General features: G+C 40.5%; 1 protein-coding gene across 5 annotated transcripts in view; it reads right to left on the minus strand.

The window, feature by feature from the left end:
• LOC146569540 (serine/threonine-protein kinase WNK1-like) overlaps window positions 1-25,511 on the minus strand; it is a 32,517-nt gene extending 7,006 nt beyond the window's left edge. The window contains exons 1-17 of one of the 5 annotated variants that reach the window (XM_085281874.1): window positions 25,316-25,511; window positions 23,422-23,657; window positions 22,403-23,225; window positions 8,793-8,965; window positions 7,987-8,207; window positions 6,161-6,318; window positions 4,549-4,637; window positions 4,249-4,468; window positions 4,026-4,127; window positions 3,520-3,862; window positions 2,862-2,995; window positions 2,469-2,534; window positions 2,056-2,091; window positions 1,491-1,610; window positions 1,155-1,253; window positions 317-396; window positions 68-227 (exon numbers count right to left, since the gene is read on the minus strand). In XM_085281874.1, coding sequence (XP_085138000.1) covers window positions 68-227; window positions 317-396; window positions 1,155-1,253; window positions 1,491-1,610; window positions 2,056-2,091; window positions 2,469-2,534; window positions 2,862-2,995; window positions 3,520-3,862; window positions 4,026-4,127; window positions 4,249-4,468; window positions 4,549-4,637; window positions 6,161-6,318; window positions 7,987-8,207; window positions 8,793-8,965; window positions 22,403-23,188 — 2,787 coding nt within the window. In that variant the 5' untranslated portion in view covers window positions 23,189-23,225; window positions 23,422-23,657; window positions 25,316-25,511. Of the gene's footprint in view, window positions 1-67; window positions 228-316; window positions 397-1,154; window positions 1,254-1,490; window positions 1,611-2,055; window positions 2,092-2,468; window positions 2,535-2,861; window positions 2,996-3,519; window positions 3,863-4,025; window positions 4,128-4,248; window positions 4,469-4,548; window positions 4,638-6,160; window positions 6,319-7,986; window positions 8,208-8,792; window positions 8,966-22,402; window positions 23,658-24,861; window positions 24,982-25,315 lie in introns of those variants that run through there. The other 4 variants (XM_085281873.1, XM_085281875.1, XM_085281876.1 and 1 more) reach the window with 4 other exon arrangements.
• Window positions 25,512-25,812: the final 301 nt, after the last annotated feature.

Raw genomic sequence — 25,812 nt, forward strand, 5'->3', positions numbered from 1 at the left:
TAAAACTGTTCAGTGACTAAGAGCTTAAAAAAAGAATGTAAACATTCTCATTAGTTAAAATTCTTACACTAAGAACATTTAGCTTGGCCTTTGCCGTCTTCTCGTGGCGAGAGCGACTGCGTACAGATCGCCGCTGTTGCCGCTTCAGCGAGCGTCCCTCATGGCGGCCTCCTGATGTAGAACCATCATTGCCATCACTAAGACCCGAAGCTGCATCTGATGGACAGCTAAAACACACAAATCCACAAAAGGAAGGTTTTACAAGCTGCGCAGTGCTGAGAAAACCAGACTTTTAAAAAAATAACTTGCATCTTACCTATCTACAGACGGTGGTGCTAGGGAAGAAGATCCCACTGGCTGCTCCACTGGTGTGGACTGAGGAACACTCACAGGAGCCTGACACACAGGAAACATTAAGAAGTCAAACACTTCACCTCAAAAGCAGGTTCTAGTGCTGTTTGGCACAATACAATTTTCAAGTGGTTACACAGCATTAACTGTACACTAATTTAAATCATATCATCCACTAGATGGAGCTCTTTAATCTGGTGAAACATGCAACTGGCAGTTGCAAGAGACTCCATTTTTTAGCTTTCAGGTGGAGTGTAAATACTGCTGTGATATGGAGCTTTTATTTCAGCTCCTATCTGAATGTAACCCTCTGTCACTGCTGTGTTTATATGGATATTAATTATGTTTAATCCCACTTACAGCTAGGGCTGTGTGATATGAAGAAAAATATCAGATGACAATATGAAAACATCTATCATTTCATATTACACTCCATTGTTTGTTTCATGGTGTCGCAAAATACACTGTTTATGGCCATTTTCTTTTCTCTCTCTCTCTCTCTTCTACCACCTATTCAAGAATCACGTGAAAGAGTATGGAGAGAGTTCACAGATGAGAAGCAAAAAAGAGCCATGAGATGCTCAAAATAAACTATTTAGTTTCATGCATCATTAAGCAACACCCTACTTAAGATAATGTTAACTGATACTATGACAGAAACTACATGAATTTACAGCAACAACAAAAATAAATACTTTTAAAAAAAGAAAATGGACACAGAACATTTAAAGGAACAGGAACCAGGTCTGAACCAAATGGTTCACGCCTGACCAAGAAACATCAGCATACACAAGTCAGAGTACCTGCACAACAGAAAGGCATGAGGCCTGATAGAGGAAGTATAGGTGCTCTGCGTTGAGTGGTGGAGACAGGATAGGAGTACTTGGATCATTGGCCCAAGACTAAGAGTCATGCAAAATAAGAAACATGCAAAGGAGAAGAAATGGGGGGCAGTTGTGGTAATTAGAGCATTCAGAGAGAAGAAAAGGAACAAGAAAAAAAAAGAAAGAAAAAGACAAAAAATGGACAGAACCACATTTATACTATAGTTTGGTGAAGCAAAACAGGACATGTTAGAATGCGTCTTAAAATAAGTGAGCTGCTGCATGTTAAAGAGCAGCAAGGGAGGGAAAAATCACCTGTAAATGCTGAGCTCCTGTCTGTGCCTGTGATTGTAGAGAGCTCTGTGGAGCACTGGTGCTCTCTGACTGCTGCTGCGGGTGAGAAGATGGGGCCATTGTCGATTGTTGGGAGGGAATCTAAATGAACAGATCACATAATGATACAGGGGAAGAAACAGGATTTAAAAAGGTAGGTTGAGATAAAAGCTGATACCATCAGACTGGCATTAAGGCAACTTCCTGAAAGTCTGGTTTCTCTACAATCTAAACCTTTCAGAGATTTCCTTTGGGCTCTTTTGCTGAGTGACTTGTACTTACCTGCTAAGTAACATAGCTGTATGAATCAGGTTAGTTGAATCAGATGTATTATTTGCCACCACTGAGGTGTGGATTAATCAAAGTCAACTCTAAAGTGAGTTTTGCAGACATGTTAAAGGTCTAATATTTCACATTATTTTTTCTCTAAAAACCCGCTACATCAACCCTACCAGAGCCTGACGTACAGACCAGTACTGATAATAAGTGCATTTTGTTTTCTACAACAAGTTGTCTGAAATACTGTGGGTGTATTGTATTCATCTACCTGAGGGGGGAGCGATGATTGGTAGTAAACTCCATACTATAAGAAACAAAGCATAGCAAAGTGTAAGAGTAGAAAACCCGATAAAAGAAAAGAGACCTAAAGGAGGGAAAAAAAAAAAAAAAAAAAGATCAGGCCAGGAAACTCTCAGCTCTGCTTTCGCAGCCACCCAACTGAAGAATATAGGCTTTAAAGTTTAACTTCACACAATGTGAGTGAGTATCTTGTTTTTGCTGACTCTGACAGGTTGAAGTTCAGATTTGCAGGTGTGATACTGAAGTGTATCCAGGGTGTTATGCAGAACCTGATATTAACACAAGCTTTGCTTTTATGGAGGATGTCAGTGAAGCAAAAGTTTTCATGTAGTGTGAAGTTACTCTTCAAAGACATTTAGACATACACTAATAGATATATACCTGTGCAGGTGTCAATGGGACGGTCTGGTTGGCATTTGGAACAGGAACAACTTCAGACTGACCACCCTGCAACAGATAAAAGCACATGTTCTAAAAATTAGAAAAGCCTAGGACCCTAAACTGTATCATGAACACATGCATGTGAATTCTAGACACACTGCAGGTAGGCCATGTGACAGCTGTCTACATGTAACAGGGAAAAGTACATTCAGCAGTGGTGAGGGCAACAACAACAACAACAACAACAACAAAAAGGGCCATTTGGGATATGGGAAAAATAGATAATCAATAAATAGAACCCCAATCTGCAACTTAAACATTTGGTTTAAAATACAGACAATATTCCAAAACAAAATCACCCACAACACACATTATTATGCACTAATGTCTCACCACTGCCAGCTGCTGTTGCTGCATTTGATCACTCTGTGTCTGAGTAGTGGAAGAGCTGTAGGATACTCCAGACTGAGAGGGCTGAGCCTCAGTAACAACAGAGGAACCTGCTAGTCTATCTCCCATGTCCCAAGCTGTGAAAAAAGGACAAAAAGGTTAATTTATGAAGACTCAAGATTGTAGAATTATTTAAAGTAACAATGTTTTAGCCATTTCCCCTTAAACAACAGATTCAGAATATGTTTTAATAAATTCACTTAAGTACAACAACTAGTATACGTAGTGTATGCACAGGGGAAATACAATACTATTCTGAGCTCCTGAAAAAAAAAAAAAAAATCATTGCTTGGTATGCTTGTGAAATTATGGTTATGTATAGGCTCTGCAGCAGGGCACTGGTGCAACAAGGTGTGACTGCATGGAGTCATGAGGACGCAGGAGCGCAAGTGGGGTACTAACTAAAACCAAACTGGTTATTATTCCTCTTTATTTTAAGCTAAACGAAAAACAAACACACAAACCAGCAACTTCCATGTTTTGTTTTTGTTTGTTTGTTTGTTTGTTTTTGGGGGGGGGGGGGATTGCTTGACTCAGTTTTTATACTCAATATTTATTTTCAATACACTGAAGTGTTAAGTGTTGTTACTTTGATACATACCACCTCCAGTGTGCTGCAGCTGCTGGTCACTCTCGGGCTCTTCGGACTCTGGCTGAACAGCAGCTAAGCTCTGATTCTGTACTGGGATTTGCCCAGTTGACTGGGGAACATAAGAAACGCCCTGCGATTGAGTGTTGTAGTTAGACGTCTGAAGGCCCTGTTGAGCTGCTGGTTGGACAGACATCTGTGAGCTTTGTTGGTTAGGCTGTGGAGGCATGTAAGATGCATGCTGTGAAACGGGCTGTGACTGAGTCGCCTCTATGCCAGACTGTTGGCCTGTTTGCTGTGGGGGCTGTGATTGCTGTTCTTCTTCAAGCCTTCTCTTCTCCTGATCTTCTCTGACCTTTAAAGACAGGAGAGAACACATAAAATCACCCAGAAGAACCCCACCTTGAAAACACTAAAGCATATCACCTAGATCATGTGGCTGAGATTTTAAAAAAAAAAATCTAACAAAATCATGCACGTAAACAGTGACCATAACAGTAGATGGGCAACGATCATACCTGCTTCCGCTGAGCCCTCTTAAGATTGATTAGAGAAACTCTGTCTTTTATGGCTTTCGCAATGGTCTTGTGGTCACCTTCACACACATAACCAGAGTCAACCTATAACAAAAATGCGACAAAAGGTTCATCAGTAAACGTTTAAAAACTGCAAACAAACAAACATATTGTTTGTCATGCACCAACACAATTAGTCTGCCTAGAACATTAAAGCTCAATTCACCATTTCCTGAGCCACATCCTCTGGAACATCTTTGATGAGGTCAAAAGAAAACTCAATGGCTTCGCTGTCTTTGTACTTCCCCTTGAGTTTTTTTACATCCTCAATTCTCAACCACAGCTTAATAGCTTGCATCTCTCCATCCTCCTCTTCTGCCAGCTCCACACGCACGCCTGTATCCTCCTGGAAGAAGGCATGGTTCAGCAAGTCCTTGATCGAGTACCTAGGCAAATGAAACAAGCAGTGAGCAAAAAGACATTTTTGTAGTGAGGCAGACCACCCTGAACTTGCTCAGTAAGAGACCTCTCGTCCTTGTTCTGACGAATACATCCCTCGATGATCTCCTTCACTTCAGGAATGGCCACCTTGTCAAAGCTGCCTGGCTTCACCCCCTAAAGGAAACACAGAACTCTGAATGAGAATGATTGTCTTCACCGCATCTTTTCTTATACTGGATAATGCCCCATACCTTGTTGTGTTTTTCAGCTCAGAGACCTGATATCACTACCAAAAACAGTTGGCATTTGAAGTGACAAACATCTTAACCCAACTTCCCCTTTCACTTTTGACAAAGAATGTGAAGAGAAAGAAATTCTTTCTGCCTGGAAAGTTAAAAGAACCCCGTTTGGAATTTTCAACAGCTTTTAATAATGCGTCTTTTGTTTTCTTTTTTCCATTTCAAAATTTATTTAAAAAAAAAAATTCTTTAAATGTCATCCAATCCTTCCTCATTGATAAATTTAAGTTTTACAAGTTATACTTCCCACATTCCATTTGTGCCTTAAAAACAATAAACTTAGTATTATATGCAACGTAGGTGTACAATCTCAACACTGGTGCAAAATGCCTACTGGGCAAGCAATAGCTTTTAAAATATTTCTAATGTCATACTGCTAGCCTGCAGACTCACTTGCCTTTAAGCTCTGAATTTAGCTGAGCTCAGAGAAACCTTTTCCTTTTTAAAGAAGAGCATGAACATGCAGATACTTTACTATGTTCAGAAAAGGTCAAACATCAAAAATAGGGGGTACTGACCAAGATGCACGTTTGAGTGGAAGGGGAAATATAAGTGGTTGGAAGAAACAGTGCATAAGAAAGTAATGGACGGCTGGTGAGAGGCGATGAATTGAAGCCATGACAAATGAAAGTGCCGGAAAATTTAAGACTGAACTGAGCAGTTGAGTTAAAAGCCAGAAAAAAAAAGAAAGAAAAAAGTCAGTTTTTCCTGCAGTTAACAATACAGCCAGAGCATGTGACACTACATCCTTAAAAGCTTTTATAACTCCAATGACTCAGCGTAGCACAGGGGTAAATGTCAAAGAACATGCTCTGTTCAATGGAGTGGAAAGACCATTTTTATTTTGTGGTTAATGATAAACTGAAGGTATTGCTATAGACTTCAAAAGAAATTTTATAGCTAGCACTCTCAGAGTGAGTTCAACTGCTTTATCTCCAAGTGTCCAGTGATTGCATGAAAATGAACCATAGGTGACTGCGGATTGCCATCTATTAGTATGATCCGTATGAATAAACAAAATGTGTTTTTCCTTTTACAGTCACTGCCCCTCTGGGATCATACAAGACTCATGCTGGTTATTCAGAAAACAGCAGGTCTGAACTTGTTTAGTGTTATATTAGTCAACTCTAATGGCTTAATTAACATACAGGAAAGAAGGAAGACAAGGGAGGATTATTAGGATTAATAGCTTCTGTTCTTTTTAAACTTGTAGGTTCTTCAAACAGAATAAGAAGATAAATAGTATTATCAGAGCAGAAGAAATAAAAGTAATGCAAACTAAAGACATGTCAGCAGGAACATGAAATGATTCCAGAAGTGGACATTAGCCTTCTTGGCACACAGGAAGAGGTGAACGCAGGGCAGAGGGGTGACTGGAGGGTTGAAAAGACGACTTACGCTGGTAACTCTGCGGTAGATCTGTGCAGCATTCTGGCACTCTGAGTAAGGGTACTCTGAGGTGGCCATCTCCAGCATGCACATTCCAAAGGCATACACATCCACTGACTCGTCGTACTTCTCCTCATACATCTCAGGCGCCATGAACTCAGGGGTACCTTAAATCAAAACAACTATTCAGAACTCCCTTACTGATTGAGTGGGCTTCTCACAACCCATTGCTCCTCTGCTCCTCTAACCCATGAGGGGTTGAGGAAGAGGAGGATGAGAAGATTGACCAGCCTGTTGAAATCCCCTGGAGTAGAACCTGTGAGATGAAAGTTGGAAGAAAGAGGAAAAAGAAAAAAGAAAAAAGGGGGAGGAAAGCAAAAAAGAGAGAAAACAAAAAAGGAGGGAGAAGCTGGGCTCAGTTAGACTGTTGAGAAGAAGGCACGTGTTTGTCTGTGTAAGACCTTAACATGATGGGATATACACGTGTAGCTGAGATAACCAATGTGCAGGACACACTGGTTAGCCTGAATAAATAACATTGCACCATTCAAATATTACCTCTAAAATGAACCACTCAGGAATAATACCCATGCCGAAGTGGAATTTGTTCACAGTAATGCCAATTGACCCTGTAATGTAAACAGGACTAGCTATGGAAATAACTTTTGTCAAGACCTTACCTTACAGCCACAATAACATTCCCTTTTATAGTACACCCACCTTTCGATGTCTGACTTACCATTTCATCCTCCCCTGCAGGAAGAAAGTGTTATGGTCAAGGCTGAGAGAAGCAGATCCCATAGCTAGTAACAGTGCTCAACAGTGTGTCCGTGCACATAAGCCTTTTTATATTAGTAGATTATTTTATATTCAATCTCAGGTCTTACACAGAAAAACTCATTTGGTTATTTGAATGTATTTTTCTGATATTGATGCGTATGACAGCACACTGTCAGACTTACCAGGCCCATAAAAGATCATACTTACTCAATGAACAGCAGTACCCTATTCATTCCAAACAGCAGAATGGGGCACAGCTGAGGCTAGAGCCTACATTTTAAAAGCATACCCAAGACTGTGAAAGGGAAAAGAAAAAGAAAAGAAAGAAAACAAAACAAAACAAAACAAAACAAAACAAAAAACAAACAAACTGCAAAATGCTGACAGAGAGAAAGTGGGGAGAGCTCCCTGGACACAAAGATGGAGCAAAAAGATTCTGCAGTCCTGCAAATATTTTCAAAAACATCAAGAGACAAACACCAAAAAAATAAAAATAAAAATAAAAAACCTGTTGAGGCAAACCCATAGAAAGAGATGTTAAACATCATTGGTAAAACTGGCAAACAGACCACATATTTCCAAACCACAGAACAAAGACCAGTCTAAGACAGGAGCAAAGGCCATACCTTTTGCCATGGCCAGGTTAGCCTGCAAGAAGGCACGACAACTACCATAATATTAATATTTAACAGTAGTAGAAATGTTAGGCGCTACTTACATTCAGTAGATGCCTGGGAAAAAAAAAAACTCTCTCTTTGTGGAGAAACATAGAACAGAAATACTCTGTACAAAGACCAAACTTGATTAGTTACTGTATGAGTGCAGAGAGAGAAAACCTTGTGGTTATCTTCCTAAGATTACCACAGTATTTGGCCTCCTTTTGAGCTGTGGTTTGAGAGACAGCTGAAACGCTGTGGTCTGTTTTTGAACCACATCGTCAGAAAAACAATCTCTTATCTACACACCATAATTTTCCATAAAACATGTTATCATGGCCCCAGAAAAGGTACTGTCCCATTGCAGGACAGAAAACAGAAAACCCACTGGATTCGTACCTATAACACTTTTGGCAAAGGATGCGCGTTTGAGAGTGGCCAGTCCCAGGTCTCCAATCTTGACAGACCCTGTGGGGCCTGTGATGAAAATGTTGTCACATTTAAGGTCTCTGTGGATGATTGGAGGAGCCCGAGTGTGAAGAAAGTGGAGGCCCTTCAGGATTTGTCTACACCAGCTCCGCAGCACTTTAATTTTCATCACCTTGAACCGCTTCAGATATCTACAGGAAAGCAGATCATATTATTCACTAGGGTAAAATACTTTCTATACTTTCAGCTTAAACATTGGGCTTTTTCTTGAGAGAAAAAACACTTTAATAAAAAAAGAATTGGTTATCCTGTGAAATTAACAGTCTGTTAATGTTACACACATGCTGGACTGATCATGTTTTCACATTAATGTATCAGCTGCTAACTACATTGCTTCTGTGGTTATCGGCTAATTTCTAGTAGTTAAAAAGCTAACACTGACATGCGGACCAGCCAAGTTAAAATTTATGAATATATAACAATTTAATACTTCAGTGTCAACTACCAATCATGTGTGTTCAGCTGCAAGTTGTTCAGAATGCAACTGCAAGGCTTCTAACTAAGTCTTCTAAGTTCTATGTCACTTGCACTGGCTCCACATCAACTTCAGAGTCCACTTTAAGATTATGGTTTTGAGGTTTTTTTGTTTTGCTTTTTACATCTGAACTTTTACATCTGTACATCAACTGTAAGTCAAAACAAGATGAACCCATCCTATTACAGTGTGTATACTGAATATGCCCTGCATCTACAAATCCCCTGCCACCGTAACTCACGTTTTGAGTGTCCCAGAAGTCATGAGCTCTGTGACCAACACAATGCACTTCCTGCCTTTGGAGGGTCCTTCCCAGGAGTCGTAAAAGCGAACAATGTTGGGATGTTGTAGTCCCTTTAACATGCCAGCCTCCTCCTTAAAACGCTGCCGTTCCGACTTCGAAAGCTTACGATCCTACAAGGGATGAAAAAGGAAGATTTCACTCAGTGAGTGCAGCACCATTTATACAGATGCACATGTAATTCGGAATAATAAAAAGGTACAATGTACAGTGTGGTAATAAAAAAAATTATCATTAGGAACACCTGAACTCTACATCTGTTCTTTAGTATCTGAATTCACCCATTCCTACAAAGGCTAAGGGGCTTGGAGCTTCTAAGCTGGATGAATGAAAACCTACAAAGACACATTCATACAAAGTATTTCTTAATCCACTAGCAGTTTAACTAAGAAAAGGTTTTCAAGATGCTTTTAGTTTTTCAAAAATTTCACATATGCTTTGATAAAAGAGGGGCAGGGATAGCTCAGTAGGTAGAGTGGTGGCCCCATGATCGGAAGGTCGGTGGTTCAAATCCACTGAACGGCTACCCTGCGGTACCCCTGAGCAAGGTACTGTCCCTACACACTGCTCCCCGGGCGCCCAATGGCTGCCCACTGCTTCACTGAGTGAATGGGTTAAATGCAGAGAGGAATTTCCCCAAGGGGATCAATAAAGTATACATTCTTCTTCTAAAAGGAAAAATACAGTAGGATATAGGAATGTGGCTGCCTGTTTTCTATTGAAGATGACTGCATACTAAAAAAAACGCACCCAACTCTGTTTGCCCTTGGGTAAAGAAAAACAAAATGCTAGAAGAGCCAGTGCTCAGTAAGAAATATGGGATATCAGCACAATGAAGACAATCATGTCAAAGAAATAATGCATCAAGCTTGGCTAAAAAATCTTTTTAAAAATATACTTTAAAAATACACAGTTAAAGTAAAAACCTTGTAACTAAAGATTTAAGACAGATAGTGGCATTTAATTTACTTTAGCCCAGGGCTCCTGTTACATTAATTGAATGGCCCAAAATAACAGGGAAATTTAAAAAACAAACAAACCCAAAACATTACGTCAAGTATAAGAAAACGATCTGTACTCATGTGCAGAGTCATCTTTTTTTGAGCAAGAAAACCCCTATTCCACCACTATCAAATCGTGTTAACACGATCAATATACATGATTCCATGTTATGGTTTCAGATTTTCACTGCCACACATCCAAAGATGAGAGTAACTATGGTAAATTTAGTCAGTAAGACAATTTAAAACGTGAACAATCACAGATAAACAACGAATATATAGAGCCAATTGCGCAACTGAGGCTGACGCTGTATTCTCAGCAAAGAGTCAAGTGTCTGGCAGCTGATGAACTGTCAATGAATCATAGCAGTATGTATGTACACCTGATAGCATTGTTGGTCAAGTGTGACTTAAAATTCCATCAACTGACTGATGCATGCAGAAGGAATGACATTAAATCCTCCTGTAGTTTCTGGGTATTAACAAAAATGTTGCAGGGTAAAAAACTCTAGTTTCCTGTCAATTGCTAGCATGACCTACATTTATAGGCTGTATGACTACAGAGCAGTAAACCCATAGAAGTTAAACAAGCCTGGTAAAACTGGCCATAGGCCAGGCTGTCCAGGAAATTCAGCCCATTGTTTTAGTGCAGTGTGAGCTCTTGACTGCAAGTATGTGATAGCAAAAATGTTCCAGTAACTGACATCACTTGAACAAAAACATAACTGACCAAAAAGCCTTAACGGGAGATATCTTGGATGTTTGCGTAATGTCTGAGGGAAACAAATTGATAAACTGAGGGGAAAAAAAATTTGAGGAGCAACAATAAGGAGTAAGGAAGGACAATAAATCTGGAATCACTGAAAGGAAACACCAGTGACAGAAGATGGAAGAATTAAGGTTCCACCAACTGAAACTGCAACTGGACCTAATGACCTACTTTCCAGAGGATTTATCCATTTATCTAGCTGGACAGTAATTTTCCCTCTGTCAAAACAGTCATGCAAAACATCAACAGCAGTATTCACAGCCTCAGAGCAACACCCAAACCTCCACCCGCCCAAATATGAAACCTTTGTATGAATACAAGCATTTGCATTGTAGGTACAAAACCACCCCTCTGGTACAGGCTTAGCAGCCTATGCCTCTGAAGGAGTGATCACCATTCCAGCCCAGAGAAAACACTAAGTGACAACAAGTTGTCTCAAAACATCCTATATTGTAGGGTAAAGACCCTACAATAATAAAAAGAAAACCCCTAGGCAACCCCTTATGACCAAGCACTTGGTGACGGTGGGGAGGGAAAAACTCCTCTTTAACAGGAAGAACCCTTTAGCAGAACCAGGCTCAGGGAGGGGGCAGCCATCTACTACGACCATCACTATGGAACATCACTAGGACCAGGGAGGAGTTCAGGATCATCTGATCTAGCCCTAAAACGTCCAGACTTTACTGAGGTACTTTTGTTTTGTTTATGCAGCGCTCTCTCTATGTACATTATATTTATATTTAACTTACTTTGATTTTACTATAGGCATCATTTATCATTTAACTTTTTTTTTTTTAAATTAAAAAAAAAGAATGAAAAAAAAAAAAGGTTGGCATCAGTAGGTGGTGGGCAGGTAAAGGCCATGACATGCTGATGTACAAACTGAATAAAAAGACAAAGCCAAAGTCTAATACTGCCTTCAAAAGGGCCACATGAAACTCCTTAAAACAAATAGGCAAAAACAAGGTCCAGTCTGGAGCCAGCATGCTACAAGCCTGCCACAACTGTGCACAGTAATTTGAGAGCAGTTTGGGTGGGGTGCAATCTTTTAAGAACAGAATAGTTTGCAGTTAAGATCAAATTTAACTTGCTTGAAATCCCCCTAGCTCACTTTATAGACGCACAAAATTGATCGGTCTATAGAAATCCCCACTCTAGCATGTCCTATACACCCCAAATTGTGTCCAGGTGAAGCGTGAAGCACTCAATCTCCACTGCATGCACTGTGTACAAAGCACTGCTTCCCCTTTCTGAAGTGTTTGGGTTTTGCCAGAATTTCTGCCAACACTGAGTGAAAGCCATCCTTTATGTCCTTGCTGAATTCAATTTTTGAATTCCCATTTTTGCTTCTACAGCTGCCAAAGCTACATTCCGTTTGGTCCGCTATTATCCGTGAGCTGATTTCAGAGAGGTACAAGGTAACCAAGCTGATTCGACATGTTCCTTCAGCTTGAGAATTATTTATCACAGGTTCCCACCAGAGAATTTGGTGGTACAAGACCCTCAGCAGTGGGGCTGTGCAACATGGTCAGGGACATGAAGATCTTCCACATACTCCAGGCACGCCTTTCCCTTGCTTTGTCAATGAAAGTTAAACGAAAAAGGGACGACAACACATCACACCCTCTTTTGACTGTTACTTTAAAGAGCTCTCTGGTCTGTGTCATGTCTTGCTTATACTGTCACTGGGAAAGTACCCAACTGTCTCCAGAAATCCCGTGCAGTGAGGTCAACTGAAATGGTGTCAAAATAACTCTTTCATTTTTAAGTGACTTTGTGTCAATAGGAACTTTAAACAACGCATTTCTCCCCTTATATTTAGTTGCCTTTAGGATATTTACAAATTAAATAAAATAAATATTCTTGGGTCAAAATTAGTGACTGACTAGATAAAGAAAACAGCAGCGATATCAGACAGGGACTTTCCAAACAGTAATAACCCATCAAGAAAAACTGAAAACAATGGAAAAACTAAAATGACCAACATAAACTATACTAAAATATCAATGTCTTCCAGAATAACCATTCCTAGTATGTTTAATTATTCTGGATGTAGTTACTGACCCTTTTATTCTACTTGTACCTAATCAGTTTTATCACAGTAATAGCACAACATAGCTCTTTCAACTGATTACTGAATATGCATAAATGTATCTTCTGAGACTTATGGAAGAATAACACTATGTTGAGTGATGATTTTAGTTTAAAGGTGTTTGAAGCGGACTTCCGGATGGTGAGGAAACTGGTTGCAGCATAATCTTTCAGCTCCTGGGCGGTCTGGTTACCCCTTGAAAATTGACATGTTATAACACAACTAAGAATATTCATAGTTGTATGCCAGGGGGTAACAAGAGAAAGAAGAGGAATTCGGCAAGAAAGTGCGGAGGAAGGAGTTTTTTCACCGAAAGAAGTTGCCGGTGCTAGCAAGCTAAAGCTACACGGAGCTATGGAGGCAATTGAAGCTAACATTGTCGCTGAGCTGAAAGAAGTCCAGGATAATTTGAAAAGACAAATAGCGGGGGACTTCCGGTGGCTCGTAGCACCGCATGGCCGCATAGAGAGTGACCTCCGGCACCAACCGTGTGTTTCCCCGGACTCGAGAGCTGTATTAGGGCTACATTGCCATTTTTCGACTCAAGAATGAGTGGGGATAAATCTAAAAAGGGAGGATACGGGCTACGAAACATTCTTGACTGTGAAATGGAGGACGCCGCGGCTAGTGAGGCAAGCCTCGCATCGGGACAAGATGGCGACCGAGGTGAAGGTCTGGGTTGGCTTCGGGATGCTGTGAGTAGCGTACTGGTGGCCGAAATGGCTACATTGCGAACCGAATTGAAGAGTGACTTCAAAGCATTCGGTACGGAATTTCGGGAGGATGTAAAGAAGCAAATGGCCGAACTCTCTAAGGAATTGAATCAAAGATTACACGAGATGGCGGATCAGGTGGAGGAGATGACTGGTCGGCTAAAGCACGTCGAGAACAACATGGCTGACTCGGAACGCTGGGACATTGGTGTTAGGGATACACTTGTGCAGCTGTTGGAAAATCAACGGGCGCTTCAGGAAAAGGTGTCCGATATGGAGGGCCGCGCTAGGCGCAAAAACATCCGGATCTACGGCGTACCGGAAAACTCGGAGGGCTCGTCGGTGACTACCTTTGTTGAAAATCTGATCAAAGACCACCTAGGCGAAGATTTCGGCCCGGACCGTGCTCTCGGCATTGAGCGCGCACACCGCGCGTTGGGACCGAAACCACCCCCGAACGCCCCACCACGCTCAATAATAGTGCGCTTCCTCCGGTTCTCTGTTAAAGAAGAGATTCTCCGCACGGCGTGGAACAAAGGGGTACATATCCAAAACAAACGGGTGTATTTCGATCATGACTACTCCCTGGAAGTGCAGAAAAGGAGACGGGAATATATCCCAGTTAAGAAGGCTTTGAAGGACAACGGGATCCGTTTCCAGACACCACTAAGTAAGATGCGAGTGTTTTATGCGTCAGGCAATGTCCTATATAATACCGCGAGCCAAGCTGCCGAGGATTTAAGAAAGCGGGGAATAGCCGTGGGTAAGATCACCTTGGGGAACCAAGCCAACAGGATGACAGAGGACACGATAAAGCAGCTACTTCCTTGGGAAACGCAGACAGCACACTGCGGGGGCGGCTTCCAGCAGCACGTGCGGGAAAAACTCCAAGCATTCCGGAGGGAGCAAGAAAAAGTGTCAGCAGACGAGTGAACAGCTGATGGCGGGACAACGGTGAGATAGCTGGCGGTAGAGTTTTGATAATCTAACCGCAGGAACACTGACTTTCGTATCCTTCAGAATTCATATTTCTTCAGGTTGGTGCCTACGGACATGGTTAGAGAACCACCACGTTATGTCTAGTAGCGATAAGAGACCGTTTCATTTATTTTTTGCCCTTTTTTGGCTTTTTTGTCGGTCACTCCCCTCTTGTCGGATGAGGGGCCCCACCCTGTGGCCAGTCCCCTCAATGTCAAAGGATGCTGTTATATCCTTTGTATTGGAAGCTCCTGTTAATGTTTTGTGTGTTTGTTGTTCAGTGAGTTCTGGTTGTGATGTTCTGAGGTCTGGGTTGATTATGTTGTATTCCACATATCCACTTGATGGCTTATAATTTCTATAAAATGCTGTCACTAAATGTAAATGGCCTGAATAGCCCTATTAAAAGAAGCAAATTAATTGCCAAATTGAAAAAGGAGACAGTAGACTTGGCATATTGGCAAGAAACTAATGCAGAACATGAGAAATTAAAAAAAGATGGGTTTCAGACATACATTTTATTCATCGTATAGGGCCGGGAAAAAACGAGGAGTAGCTATCCTTATCTCAAATAAAATAAAATTTGAACATATATCTACTATAAGTGATAAGGAAGGTCGGTTTGTTTTAGTAAAAGGTAGAATAGAGAATAAGACGGTCACACTATTAAATGTCTATGCACCCCCAGGAAGCAACGCAAGCTTCTTTAAGAAGATATTTGATTTGATCTCTAAGGAAACGGTGGGAACTCTTATTTGTGCAGGAGATTTTAATTTACTGTTAAATCCCAGATTAGACTCAAATAATAGGGACAGGAAAAGCACGTCTGGAGGGAAACGGGTTAAAGGAATGTTAACGGAATTAGGGCTTATTGACGTGTGGCGATCTATCCATGGGTCAGCGTCAGGATTCACTTTTTACTCTGCTCGACACTCAGTGTATTCGAGGATAGATTACTGTTTTATGTTTAATAGGGATTTACACAGGATAAAAGATTGCAGAATAGGTCCAAGAGATGTCTCTGACCACAGTGGAATTTATATAACGTTACATTTGGACGGGACACGGAAGACAACTTTGTGGAGACTAAATACCGGTATGTTAAATGACCCCGCTTTTGTGAAACAAATGACAGCCGATCTTAACTTGTACCTGCAGGACAATGATAATGGAGAGACAAATCACAGTATTGTATGGGATGCAGCCAAAGCTGTCCTCAGAGGAAAAATAATTGCGTGGTCGACCATGATTAAAAAGAAAAAGTCACAAGAATTGTTACAACTGCAGAATAGATTAATGGCCTTGGAACAGTAAGGTCTAAAGGATAAAAATACTACAGTAACCAATCAGATCAGACAGATTAAGCAGGAGATAGATAAGATATTGAGCGAAGAAGTAGAGAAAAACATAAGGTTCATGAAACAGAGGTATTATGAGGCGGGGCCTAAGGCGGCGAAGCAGTTGGCGTGGCGGATTAGAAAACAGCAAGCTGAAAATAATATTTATAAGATTAGAGACCCGGTTGGTAACAATGTTGTAACTGACCTGGATAAAATTCAAAAAGCGTTTGAAAAGTATTACAAATCCTTATATAGTCAATCTACTCAGGGTGATGTAAATAAGATGACTGACTTTTTGAATTCCTTAGACCTGCCTACGATTGGTCGAGAAGCAAATAGTAAGTTAACGTCCTTAATATCTCGGGAAGAAATAATTAAAGCTATCTCCAGCCTTAAATCCAATAAATCACCAGGTACCGACGGGCTCCCTGCCGAATGGTACAAAACCATGAGGGAAAGCCTTCTTCCCCTGTTGGAAACTAGTTTTAACTACATTTTGAAAGGAGGTCTGGTACCTCCCTCTTTGAAGGAGGCCTTCATATCGGTTTTGCCAAAGGGGGGACAGGATAGACTAAACTGCAAATCTTATAGGCCGATAAGTGTCCTGAACTCAGACTATAAACTATACACAACTATTTTGGTGCGAAGAATGGATGCTGTAATGCCTTCTTTGATTGATGAAGACCAAACGGGTTTCTTGAAAAATAGACAAACCCACGATAATATTAGACGAGCTTTACACATCATCGAACACATTAATAATAAGAAAAAAAGCTCAATTATTCTTAGCTTAGATGCTGAAAAAGCATATGATTCAGTGAATTGGGACTTCCTCTTCCTAGTGATGAAAAGATTTGGTTTCTGTAGCGAGTTTATAAGATGTTTCCAAGCTCTTTATTCTCTCCCTACTGCCAGAATAAAAATTAACGGTAGCCTCTCCGATACTATTTTTTTAGAACGAGGATGTAGACAGGGGTGTCCAGCAAGCCCCTACCTCTTCAACTTGTTTATCGAACCTCTAGCCCAGGCTATACGTCAGGAAACATCGTTGAAAGGGATTGTAATAGGAGGGGACGAGTACAAGGTGTGTTTATACGCAGATGATGTCTTGGTGACAATCATGGATCCCAGCTCAGGTATACCAGTGTTAATGGGGATGTTGGAAACATATGGCCTGTATTCAGGGTATGTCCTTAATGTCAAAAAAACTCAAGTTCTGTCATTTAATTTTTCTCCGGACCAGACACTACTGGCAAAATTCAAGTTTAATTGGGAGGCAACTGCTATCAAATATTTGGGAGTGTTTCTGCCTAGAGATCTGACACAACTGTACGATATTAATTACAGTCGTATTAATAGAGAAATATATAGCGATCTCAACATTTGGGCCTTGCTCCCTCTCGACCTTGGCAACAGGATACAGATAATTAAAATGAATATTCTCCCCAAACTACTCTATCTTTTTCTTGCTTTACCTATTCAAATTCCAGAGAAGCAATTCAGGGAATGGAATAAGCAGATTTCGAGATTCATTTGGCTTAACAAAAGACCAAGGGTGAAGTTCTCTACTTTGCAGTTGCCGAAAGACAAAGGGGGCTTGGCTCTACCTTCATTAAGGAATTACTACTTATCTGCTCAGCTGAGGTCCTTGGTGTGTTGGTGTAATCCATCTTTTTGTGCGAGGTGGAAGACTATTGAGATGTCTCTCTCAGACACGCCAATCCAGTCTAGACTTGGTCACGCGGCTTCTGATTTGGACGATACCTTGACGCCCAGCCACTGGGTCACTTTTACATTAAAAATATGGAGGGGAGTGGTCAAGCAGGCGCAACTCCAGGAAGAGATAAAACTTCTGAGGTGGCCAGCGTATGACCCTGATTTTCTACCTGCTTCCCACGATAGTAGATTTAAACAATGGGTGTGGCATGGAATCACTGCTGGGTGTTTGGTTATTGTAAAATCTAAAATTATGGCTTTTGATACCCTATGCAAGACTTACGATCTCGGGAAACAAGACTTTTTTTCGATACTTGCAACTCCGTGACTATATTGGCAAAAGACTGAAGAGCTGTGTCCGTGGAGACTTCTCGATTGTTAATATTTTCATTGATGCTTATTACTCTGGGAGTAACAGAGCCTTGATAAGTAAACTGTATAAATGTCTGACTAAGCTCAAAGGGCACTCAACGATTTACATAAAGCAGAAATGGGAAAAAGAAATGGACATTGTGATTACAGAAGATGGGTGGGCACGGATCTGGGAGACACAGTTTACCACGACTAACTCCAACATGTGGCGGGACTTCTGTTGGAAGAACATTATACGCTATTTCATAACGCCTAAACAGAAGTCTAAATTCAGTGCTACACCTGGCCTAACAGGCCTAAAAATAGACAAAGGAAAAAATGCTAACGATAATGCCGAGGATCGGCTCTATCTCGGCTCTAACACTGACACTAAGGTCAAGATGGAGCCCTCTGGCTAAGATGTGACAAACAGCTGAAAGCCATGTTAAAAAGTGTCACCGTTTGCTATTTAGTTGCATTAAATGCAGCATCTGTGGAAATATTTGGTGTTCTCTTAACAATGTAACATGACATCGAGGTCAAAGATCACGGTGACTGCCACGCAAATTATCAGGGAGTAAGAAAAAAAAAAAGTTGCCAGATCCAGGCTCTTTCACAATCTAATAGTATTATTATCACATTTTAATTGACTTTGAATTAAAAACAGATATCCAGTCAAATTAGAAGAGAAACCAATACAGTGCTTACTGAGTATATCACCCCTCACCCCACCCCAAAAAAGAAAAAAAGTTCTTAAACTATATAGATAAACAACCACTGAAAGGTCATCTGTCTTCCTTCTTATTTGTTAAAATCTGAAACTTAAGCAGAGTTTAACATTAAGTTTGCAACTGTATTTAAAACCTTCATCCATTAATAAACAACCTTAACATGTGGGGAATATTGTTAAAATGTTTCTGATCAATACTACTACAGTGGCTGCTTTTATTTTCTACAAACTAAACTCAAGCATGTGGTGCTTTAAATGTATTTTTAAATTTGATATGTTTGATAGTATCACTTTGAAACCTATGGAATAAAATTTTTGTTCAGAATGGCATTCAAAGAGTGAAAGTCCAACCATACAATTAAAAAAAAAAAACAACTGCAAAGTTAGTTTTTCCTCACCAGCTCCCTACAGGTTAAATAAAAAGCCACCCAAAAATGTTCTTTCTGTGAAGAAATATTCTGCATGACCCTGACTGAATAAAGGTTAGAAATTACCATAGTGTTCTCAAAATCTAAATCAGTGACTCAAGCTAAAAAGGACATGACCTTTATACAGTAAGAGTGAGAAGGGAACCAGTATCACACCAAGTATTTCTGTTCTACTGTTGTTTGTAAAACTGGTACAACATAGTTGTTCCTCGTGTCACCAATCTTTGACCTCAGGCTGAGATAGGGTTTACCGCCTACCTTGTGCTTTTAGTGAGCAATCCCATTAATGCTTTCCTCAGTGACATTTCTATCCAAATTTGTCACAATTAGAAAATTAAACTCTTACAGTAAACCTGAAAACCTTGATTCATGAAATGTGATGAGGTCTCTGTTAAAATACTTGTAGCATGTCACTTCCAGCGGATGCCATCGGCCAGCTGGACAGAGGGCTGCCATAGTTTATACAGGATGCCTGGAGTATTCTTACTCATCTTTCAATCTGTATTTGAGAGGAAGGAGGCGTGGAAGCAGCAACTGGAAGACTGAATAGTTGAAAATGCAATAGTGAGCCAAAGGGGGAGGTTCCTTAATTTCTTCTTTTTTTATTTTTGGTCCCTCCTCAACTTCCTCTCTGGGGTGACCTACTTATCCTTCAGACATGTCTGCAGTGTGAAACAACTGTGGGGGTTCATTAGTGGGTGAATAAAGGTGAACAAATAAAAATTCTCAGTCAATTATAGCACAGATTGCCTTATAGGTTGAAAAAGCCAGGGCCACTTCATTAAAATTTCAAAGACAGTTTTCAGGCAAAGTTGCTGCATATCCTGCAATTGCTGCCTTTGGTCAGAGTGAAATCAAACTGCAGAAGAATTTAAGGTTTATTTACATCTACATAATCTCTAAAAAAATGTATGAATTAAAAAAAAAAGATTTACATGTTTATTTGTGTGTGTATGTGTATATAAAGAGCATTAAGGCATGGGACTACAAATGTGACCATTTCATTTTAATCATGTTAGAGATAAACTGAAGGTCCTACAAGGGGAAACCTGCCTGGCTCGTTTCACCAGCAAGCAGCCACAAGATACGCTATTGCTCATAGCTGGCACGCCAAATTCTTAACAAATATGTTGCAAGCTTTATTGTGCATCAATGACTCAAGTATTAGCAGGACGCCAATTAAATTAACTTCTTGGATCTCTACTCCTTTCTTAAACAACTCAATCTTAAATCTCATTGTAATTGTTACGTTAAATATATGCACCTCTAGTATCATCAAATGCCCCTAACACTGGACTAATGAAACTAGGGTAAGATAACATATCTAAATAAAATAATGTGTGTAAACATATACCACCCAGTGTTACCATCTCTGTACATCTTGAAGGCATGCTAACACCTGGATGACCGTGGGACTACATTAAAAACCTCTGACGTGTAAAGGGGATTTCAGCTTCTCACGTACAGCTGAAGTTTCTAGCTCTGAAACTTCTGAGGTGGCAGTGGAAGGAAAAAGCAAAGAGGGCCAAGTGAACAAAAACCTAACTAGAATTCAGTTACATTTATGGGTTTCATTACTAATGAAAGCAAAAGTATTGCGATAAAACCCAAAAGGTTGATTCTGTTCATCTGGACATAGCATTTTCAGTGGGAGAAATATTTCGTCACCCATCCAAGTGACTTCTTCAGTCTCATATTGAGATAAAAGTTTTTTGTTTTTTTTTCCTGTTTTAGAAGCTGTATCTTTGTTCTGGTTTTTGTTTCTGTCCTTCCATTGCAGCAGTTCACTTTCACTCTTTTCTAAAACCCCAAACTGACTTCTCTCTTAGTAGGTTGTGGCAGATTTAGCTCAACTAAAGGCAGAATGACAGAAAGAGACTTTAACAAGAATAGTACAACTCAGCTGTTTGGAAACGCTTTTGCTGCTCCCTTAATTTCCCAAAGGGTCGCCACAGCGGATGGATCTGCATATTTGGCTTGGGAAGTGACAGACCCCGAAACCCCCCCCTCTTCTGAATAATTCAACATAAATTTACTGGGTAAGATGTTATGTTCACTCAAATTGCAGATGTGATACTAACTGAGAGCTCAAGAAGAAAATAAAAATGTTACTATGAAACCTTAGTGGAAAGTTCAGGGGCTGCAAGAAGTCTGTCTTGAGGTCAAATTAAATTTAAAAAAAAAAAAAAAAAAAAATCACCACTAAATGCAGTTTAAACCACAACTAAAAATGTATCCCATCTTATACTGCACTAACACCCAAGTATTATACATAAGATATTTGAGATTTAGGAAAGTAAAATGTGAGAAAGCTGAAAGAGAGTGGGAGGTGGACTGATGGTTCACAAGCAGGCCTTGGCAGGTCAGCCTGCAGGAGATTCCTCAGTGAGGAATTTGACCCATTTTACATTCAGGCAAGCATTCAAAAAAGGAATGCATTGAGCATGCGTGAGATTGTGTGAGAGGGGGAGGGGAACTTGCCCGTAATCTTCACATTGTTCTGAAACCAGTGAGCATGTGTTACTGTGGTTCTCTCCGCAGCCATGTGAGTCCTACTGCTCTCATGGCAGGGTAAAGCATGACAGTGAGAGCAAACATTCATGTGGTGAATGAGGTTAAACTTTGCTCTGGGCTATATAGTTGCTATAACTGGACAGACAGCAGAACAAATTTTTTACAAGCCAAAAAAAAAAAAAAAAAAAGAAGAAAAAAAAAAGGGGGGGGGGGGGTAAAACAAGTCCACTCAAAAGTAGGTCAAAGGTCAGATCTGTGACTAAGAACGCTGAATGTTAATAAAGTCAACTTAAATATTCCTGCTGTTGCCATTATTAGCCGAGTAGTAGTAGCAGTAGTAGTAATGGGATTTCTGAGATTTATAATCTTTTATGTAATTTTAGTCAAAGCTTCAAAAGGTCCCATTATCTGGGAGTAAAGTGATGTTTCAAGAATCTGCTCAGTTGCATTTTCTATATTTCTACACTAGATACCAGAAACTAGATTTAGATTTTCTAGCAGTATCCTCTAACAGTGTGAACAGTAAGTGTGGAAAATCATTATCATGACTACAACAATTCTGCACACATTTGGTCAAAAGGTAATTTCCTGTGTTCAAAGAATAAAGGAATAATCATTTATCAAAGAAGCACTGATAGCACCAAATAACTTCCCAGTCTCTTAGAGTGAAGTCAAATCAGGAAATGGGAAGTTTTCTTTGGCTGTTTTGATGAAAAATGTAGAGCGAAACAATCAGGAAATGCTGGCTATGCTTGGTTGAAAGGAAATGATAGTAGCTGCAGCTCAGGTAACAGGGTGAACGGAAATTATTTTGACTCATACAAAAAATAATACAAAAACAAAAAAAAAAAGCGGGGGGAAATGAGGCAATATGTGTGTGTTACAAAGTACAATCGTTGTATACAATCGTTTTCATACCTGCAATTCACACCAAGCCACCTCCACAGTGGTCTCGGTGTCCAAGCCCTTGTAAACTGTCTTGAAAGAGCCACGTCCAATTTCTATGTCAAACTTCAGGAACCGTCCATCAGGTGATGTGCCCACTGCTTTGGTTTCAGCCTCCTCGATGTCTTCTTGGACTTTTTTCTCAGCTTCCCGCTGCTCTGCCTCTGCTCGGGCTCTGGCGTCCTTATCTGCCTCCTCTCCTTCCTCGTGTTGTACCTTCACCTCAGTGCCGCTTTCAGGTTCAACTTGAATTGGCAATTCTGTTTCCAGGCTGGGTGTCGTGTGAGCTGCTACTACTGCCTCTCCATCACAGATGTCACGCACTCTAGCAGGCTCTTGCTGTGAAGGCACTACAGCCACCCTGGCTATTTCTATATCTTTTCCTTCTCCCTCTTTTCCATCATCCACAGACTTCTCATTTTGAGATAAACTTGGTTCAGTCTTGGGTGAGTAAGTACCAGCAGTCTTTTGCTGCTGGAGGACTGCTTCCTGTGGCTGAACCAGCTGAGACGTAGGGATGGGGATCTTGCTGGGTAAAGGAAGGGCCAAAGCTGTGGCATTAGAATCACTGATGACACTGCGACGTAGAAAACGGTGTTCAGGGTTACATCGATCGCGTTCCATGGTGTGATGCCGGCGTCTCACTTCCACTGGCCGACCCTCACCAATCATCGAATCTGAACCAGAACTAGGGGCATTTCCACTTTTCTGAGGGGGAGCCAGGAACTTCACCATTTTGTCGTCTGGCTTTTCCGACATCCCACCACCCACACTAAGAGTTAAGGAGGTACGATAACTGAAAAATTAAAATAAGGATATTTTCATGCTTGCCATTTTGGCTTATGTAAGCAATATCTAGCTGTGCTTCAAAAAGGAAAAAAAGAGAAAGATTTACAATGTCTATCTCCAGCTCTCCCTTTTTATTGCTCAAAGACTATCTTTATAAATATATTTCGGGGACTGAAGGTGTAAGATGAGATGCGTTCTCTTACAAATGGAGAGGGACTGAACACTGCAGCAGAACACAAAGTGCTGATGTTGATATACAGGTCTCTTTAAGTCCACACCATCCATCCTGTACGACACAGGGTGCAGCTTCGATCAAGCATAAGGAATCACTGGTGAGGAACAAACACACACAGCCTACAACAGGCACAGGCACTAAACTCCCCAGTCCAGGCAAAGGCGGGATGAGCTGACAGTCTCAATTTGTTCCAGTCCAGTATTACTGCAAGAGAAAATACAAAACAAAAGCTTCCTGACATGTTTTGAAAAGTAGCCAAAATTATGTCAAATGTCAACAAGACTTGTGAAAATCTAGTCTAATCTAGTCTTGCAGACAGAATTTACAGTGTATACAGTTTAACAAAAGTTTAACAACTCTGTTTTAGTGCTAAGTACAGCTTATAGACCAGAATCTAAGAATTAAAACATGACTTCATTTACAGTGCAATACACTTAACCACCAGATCATTTATGGTTTAGAAATAAGATCTACACTCAAAAGATTTTCGGTCTTACCCTAGCACATGTGACACATGGCAAATTTCCCTTTAAAGTGGTATTGTTCAGCTGTGCTCCATTAAAATACAATTCAACTGACAGGTTAATTAAACAAGCTATTATCTATAACTACTGCACAGCAAAACTAAGCATTTTAACTATATGACAAGGGAGGCGACAATGACATTTGATTCTGCACCTGAGATTTGTTACAAAATGCAAGCAATGTTTTCAATATAAGCGAAAAATATTATTAGCATTTTTAATGTCAATTAATATTGTCAGAAAGGCTAACGCAGTTTATAATACACTTCTTAAAGCCGCATAAGGCCATAAACATTTTTACTGTATCCGCAAAAGACAGGGGCCATCTAGCATTTTATGACAGCAGTGGCAGCTTGGCATTCCTCTCCTGCTTTAATCATGCAACCTTGCGTTGAAAATTTTGTTACTTATTCATCTTTATCCTGCCACGGCTGCAGCCATTACCTGACCAGGCAACCATAATGTCAGAACTAAACCGGATAACGTTGGCTGTAATAACATTCAGAAAAATAAAACAAACGGCTGCGCAAATTAACACAATATGAGTCGGAGTTAATTTAATCCTCTCATGCACACACATCTGTCCTCATTGCGTATGTGCGACAGCACATCAATTTGAAATAGCTACAGCGACTTTCTCGTTCAAAGCGAGGAGGAGGAGAGGCTCTTTGTTAGCGAGCTAACGAGTACGGCTAGCAAACAGCTAGTTAGCTGGCGCTGGCTAATCCTTAACAGGGAACCGATAACCGACGGTGACCAATTTCCGCGTCACGTCTTTAAATATATTCCCTTTTAATAATTTACAATTTCACATTACTGGCACCACTCTCGTCGTTTTAACGCCGCTGTAAGCGTTAAAAATAAGCTATAATTCGCAACTTTACCATATTCGGGTCCCGTTTCCATCCCCGAGTGGTTAACATCACACCGGATGCGCTAGACCGGTGTAATAGGTTGAACAGCTACCAAAGCAATGACTGTTACCCATCTACTCAAAGCTAGCTAGGCGGGTCTTTCTTGTGGCCTAACGCGCTTAGACCCGCCTCCTGGCTGCTCCATTCAATTTAACGCCATCTGATAACATTAGCGCTTGTTTGTTGTTGTTATTACGCAGTTAGCGATTTTATTTTGTTTGTTTGTTTGAATTTGTTGACTCAAGTCAAATATCCATAGCTGAGTGGTAGACTATCTTACGTTATTTAAAAAATAATTTCTGTTTGATAATGATAAGCTGAGTTTAACTCCTTAGCGCTTGTGAGTTTAATATTGCTAGTAGCTAGCAGGTTAGCTCGCCAAGCGCTAACGTTGAGCTGTGCCGGGTGGCAGATAGCGACCTACCTCAATAAGACAAGTGACGGTCAGTGGCGTTTCAGCGGTCCTCACAGCGATAAAAAACAGAACACAGGTAGATTACACGTTTAGCTAAATGTCAGGTAGATACGTTCCCCAGTGTGAGAACCGAAGCTGCGATTATTGGGGCTCGCTTTTCAAATAAGCAGCGCAGTTAGATATAGAAACGGTTTCAGCACAAAGCGCCTGCGCCGGCGGAGAATGACCTCATAACCATAACACACACACACGCTCACAAACCGATCGCTTTGATAGGCTTTGATGCTGTTACATTTGCTTTTGATTTTACCATGAAACTAAATGATATAAGCCTTAAAATCATACGTAATAAGCATATTCAAAATTAATTAATGATTTTAAATTAATAAAAAGACTTAGGTCAATATGGACAACTACACAGAGGGCCCCTCAATAAATGAGCCCATTTCTGAAAGGTTAAATGGAGGGAAGATAAAGCGGACTAATGTGCACCCTTGAATTTAATG

The sequence above is a fragment of the Mchenga conophoros genome, linkage group LG7 (assembly GCF_057382185.1).
Source record: "Mchenga conophoros isolate Kocher_MC1m ecotype Shallow Benthic linkage group LG7, M_conophoros_male_GT1.1, whole genome shotgun sequence".
NCBI lineage: Eukaryota > Metazoa > Chordata > Actinopteri > Cichliformes > Cichlidae > Mchenga > Mchenga conophoros.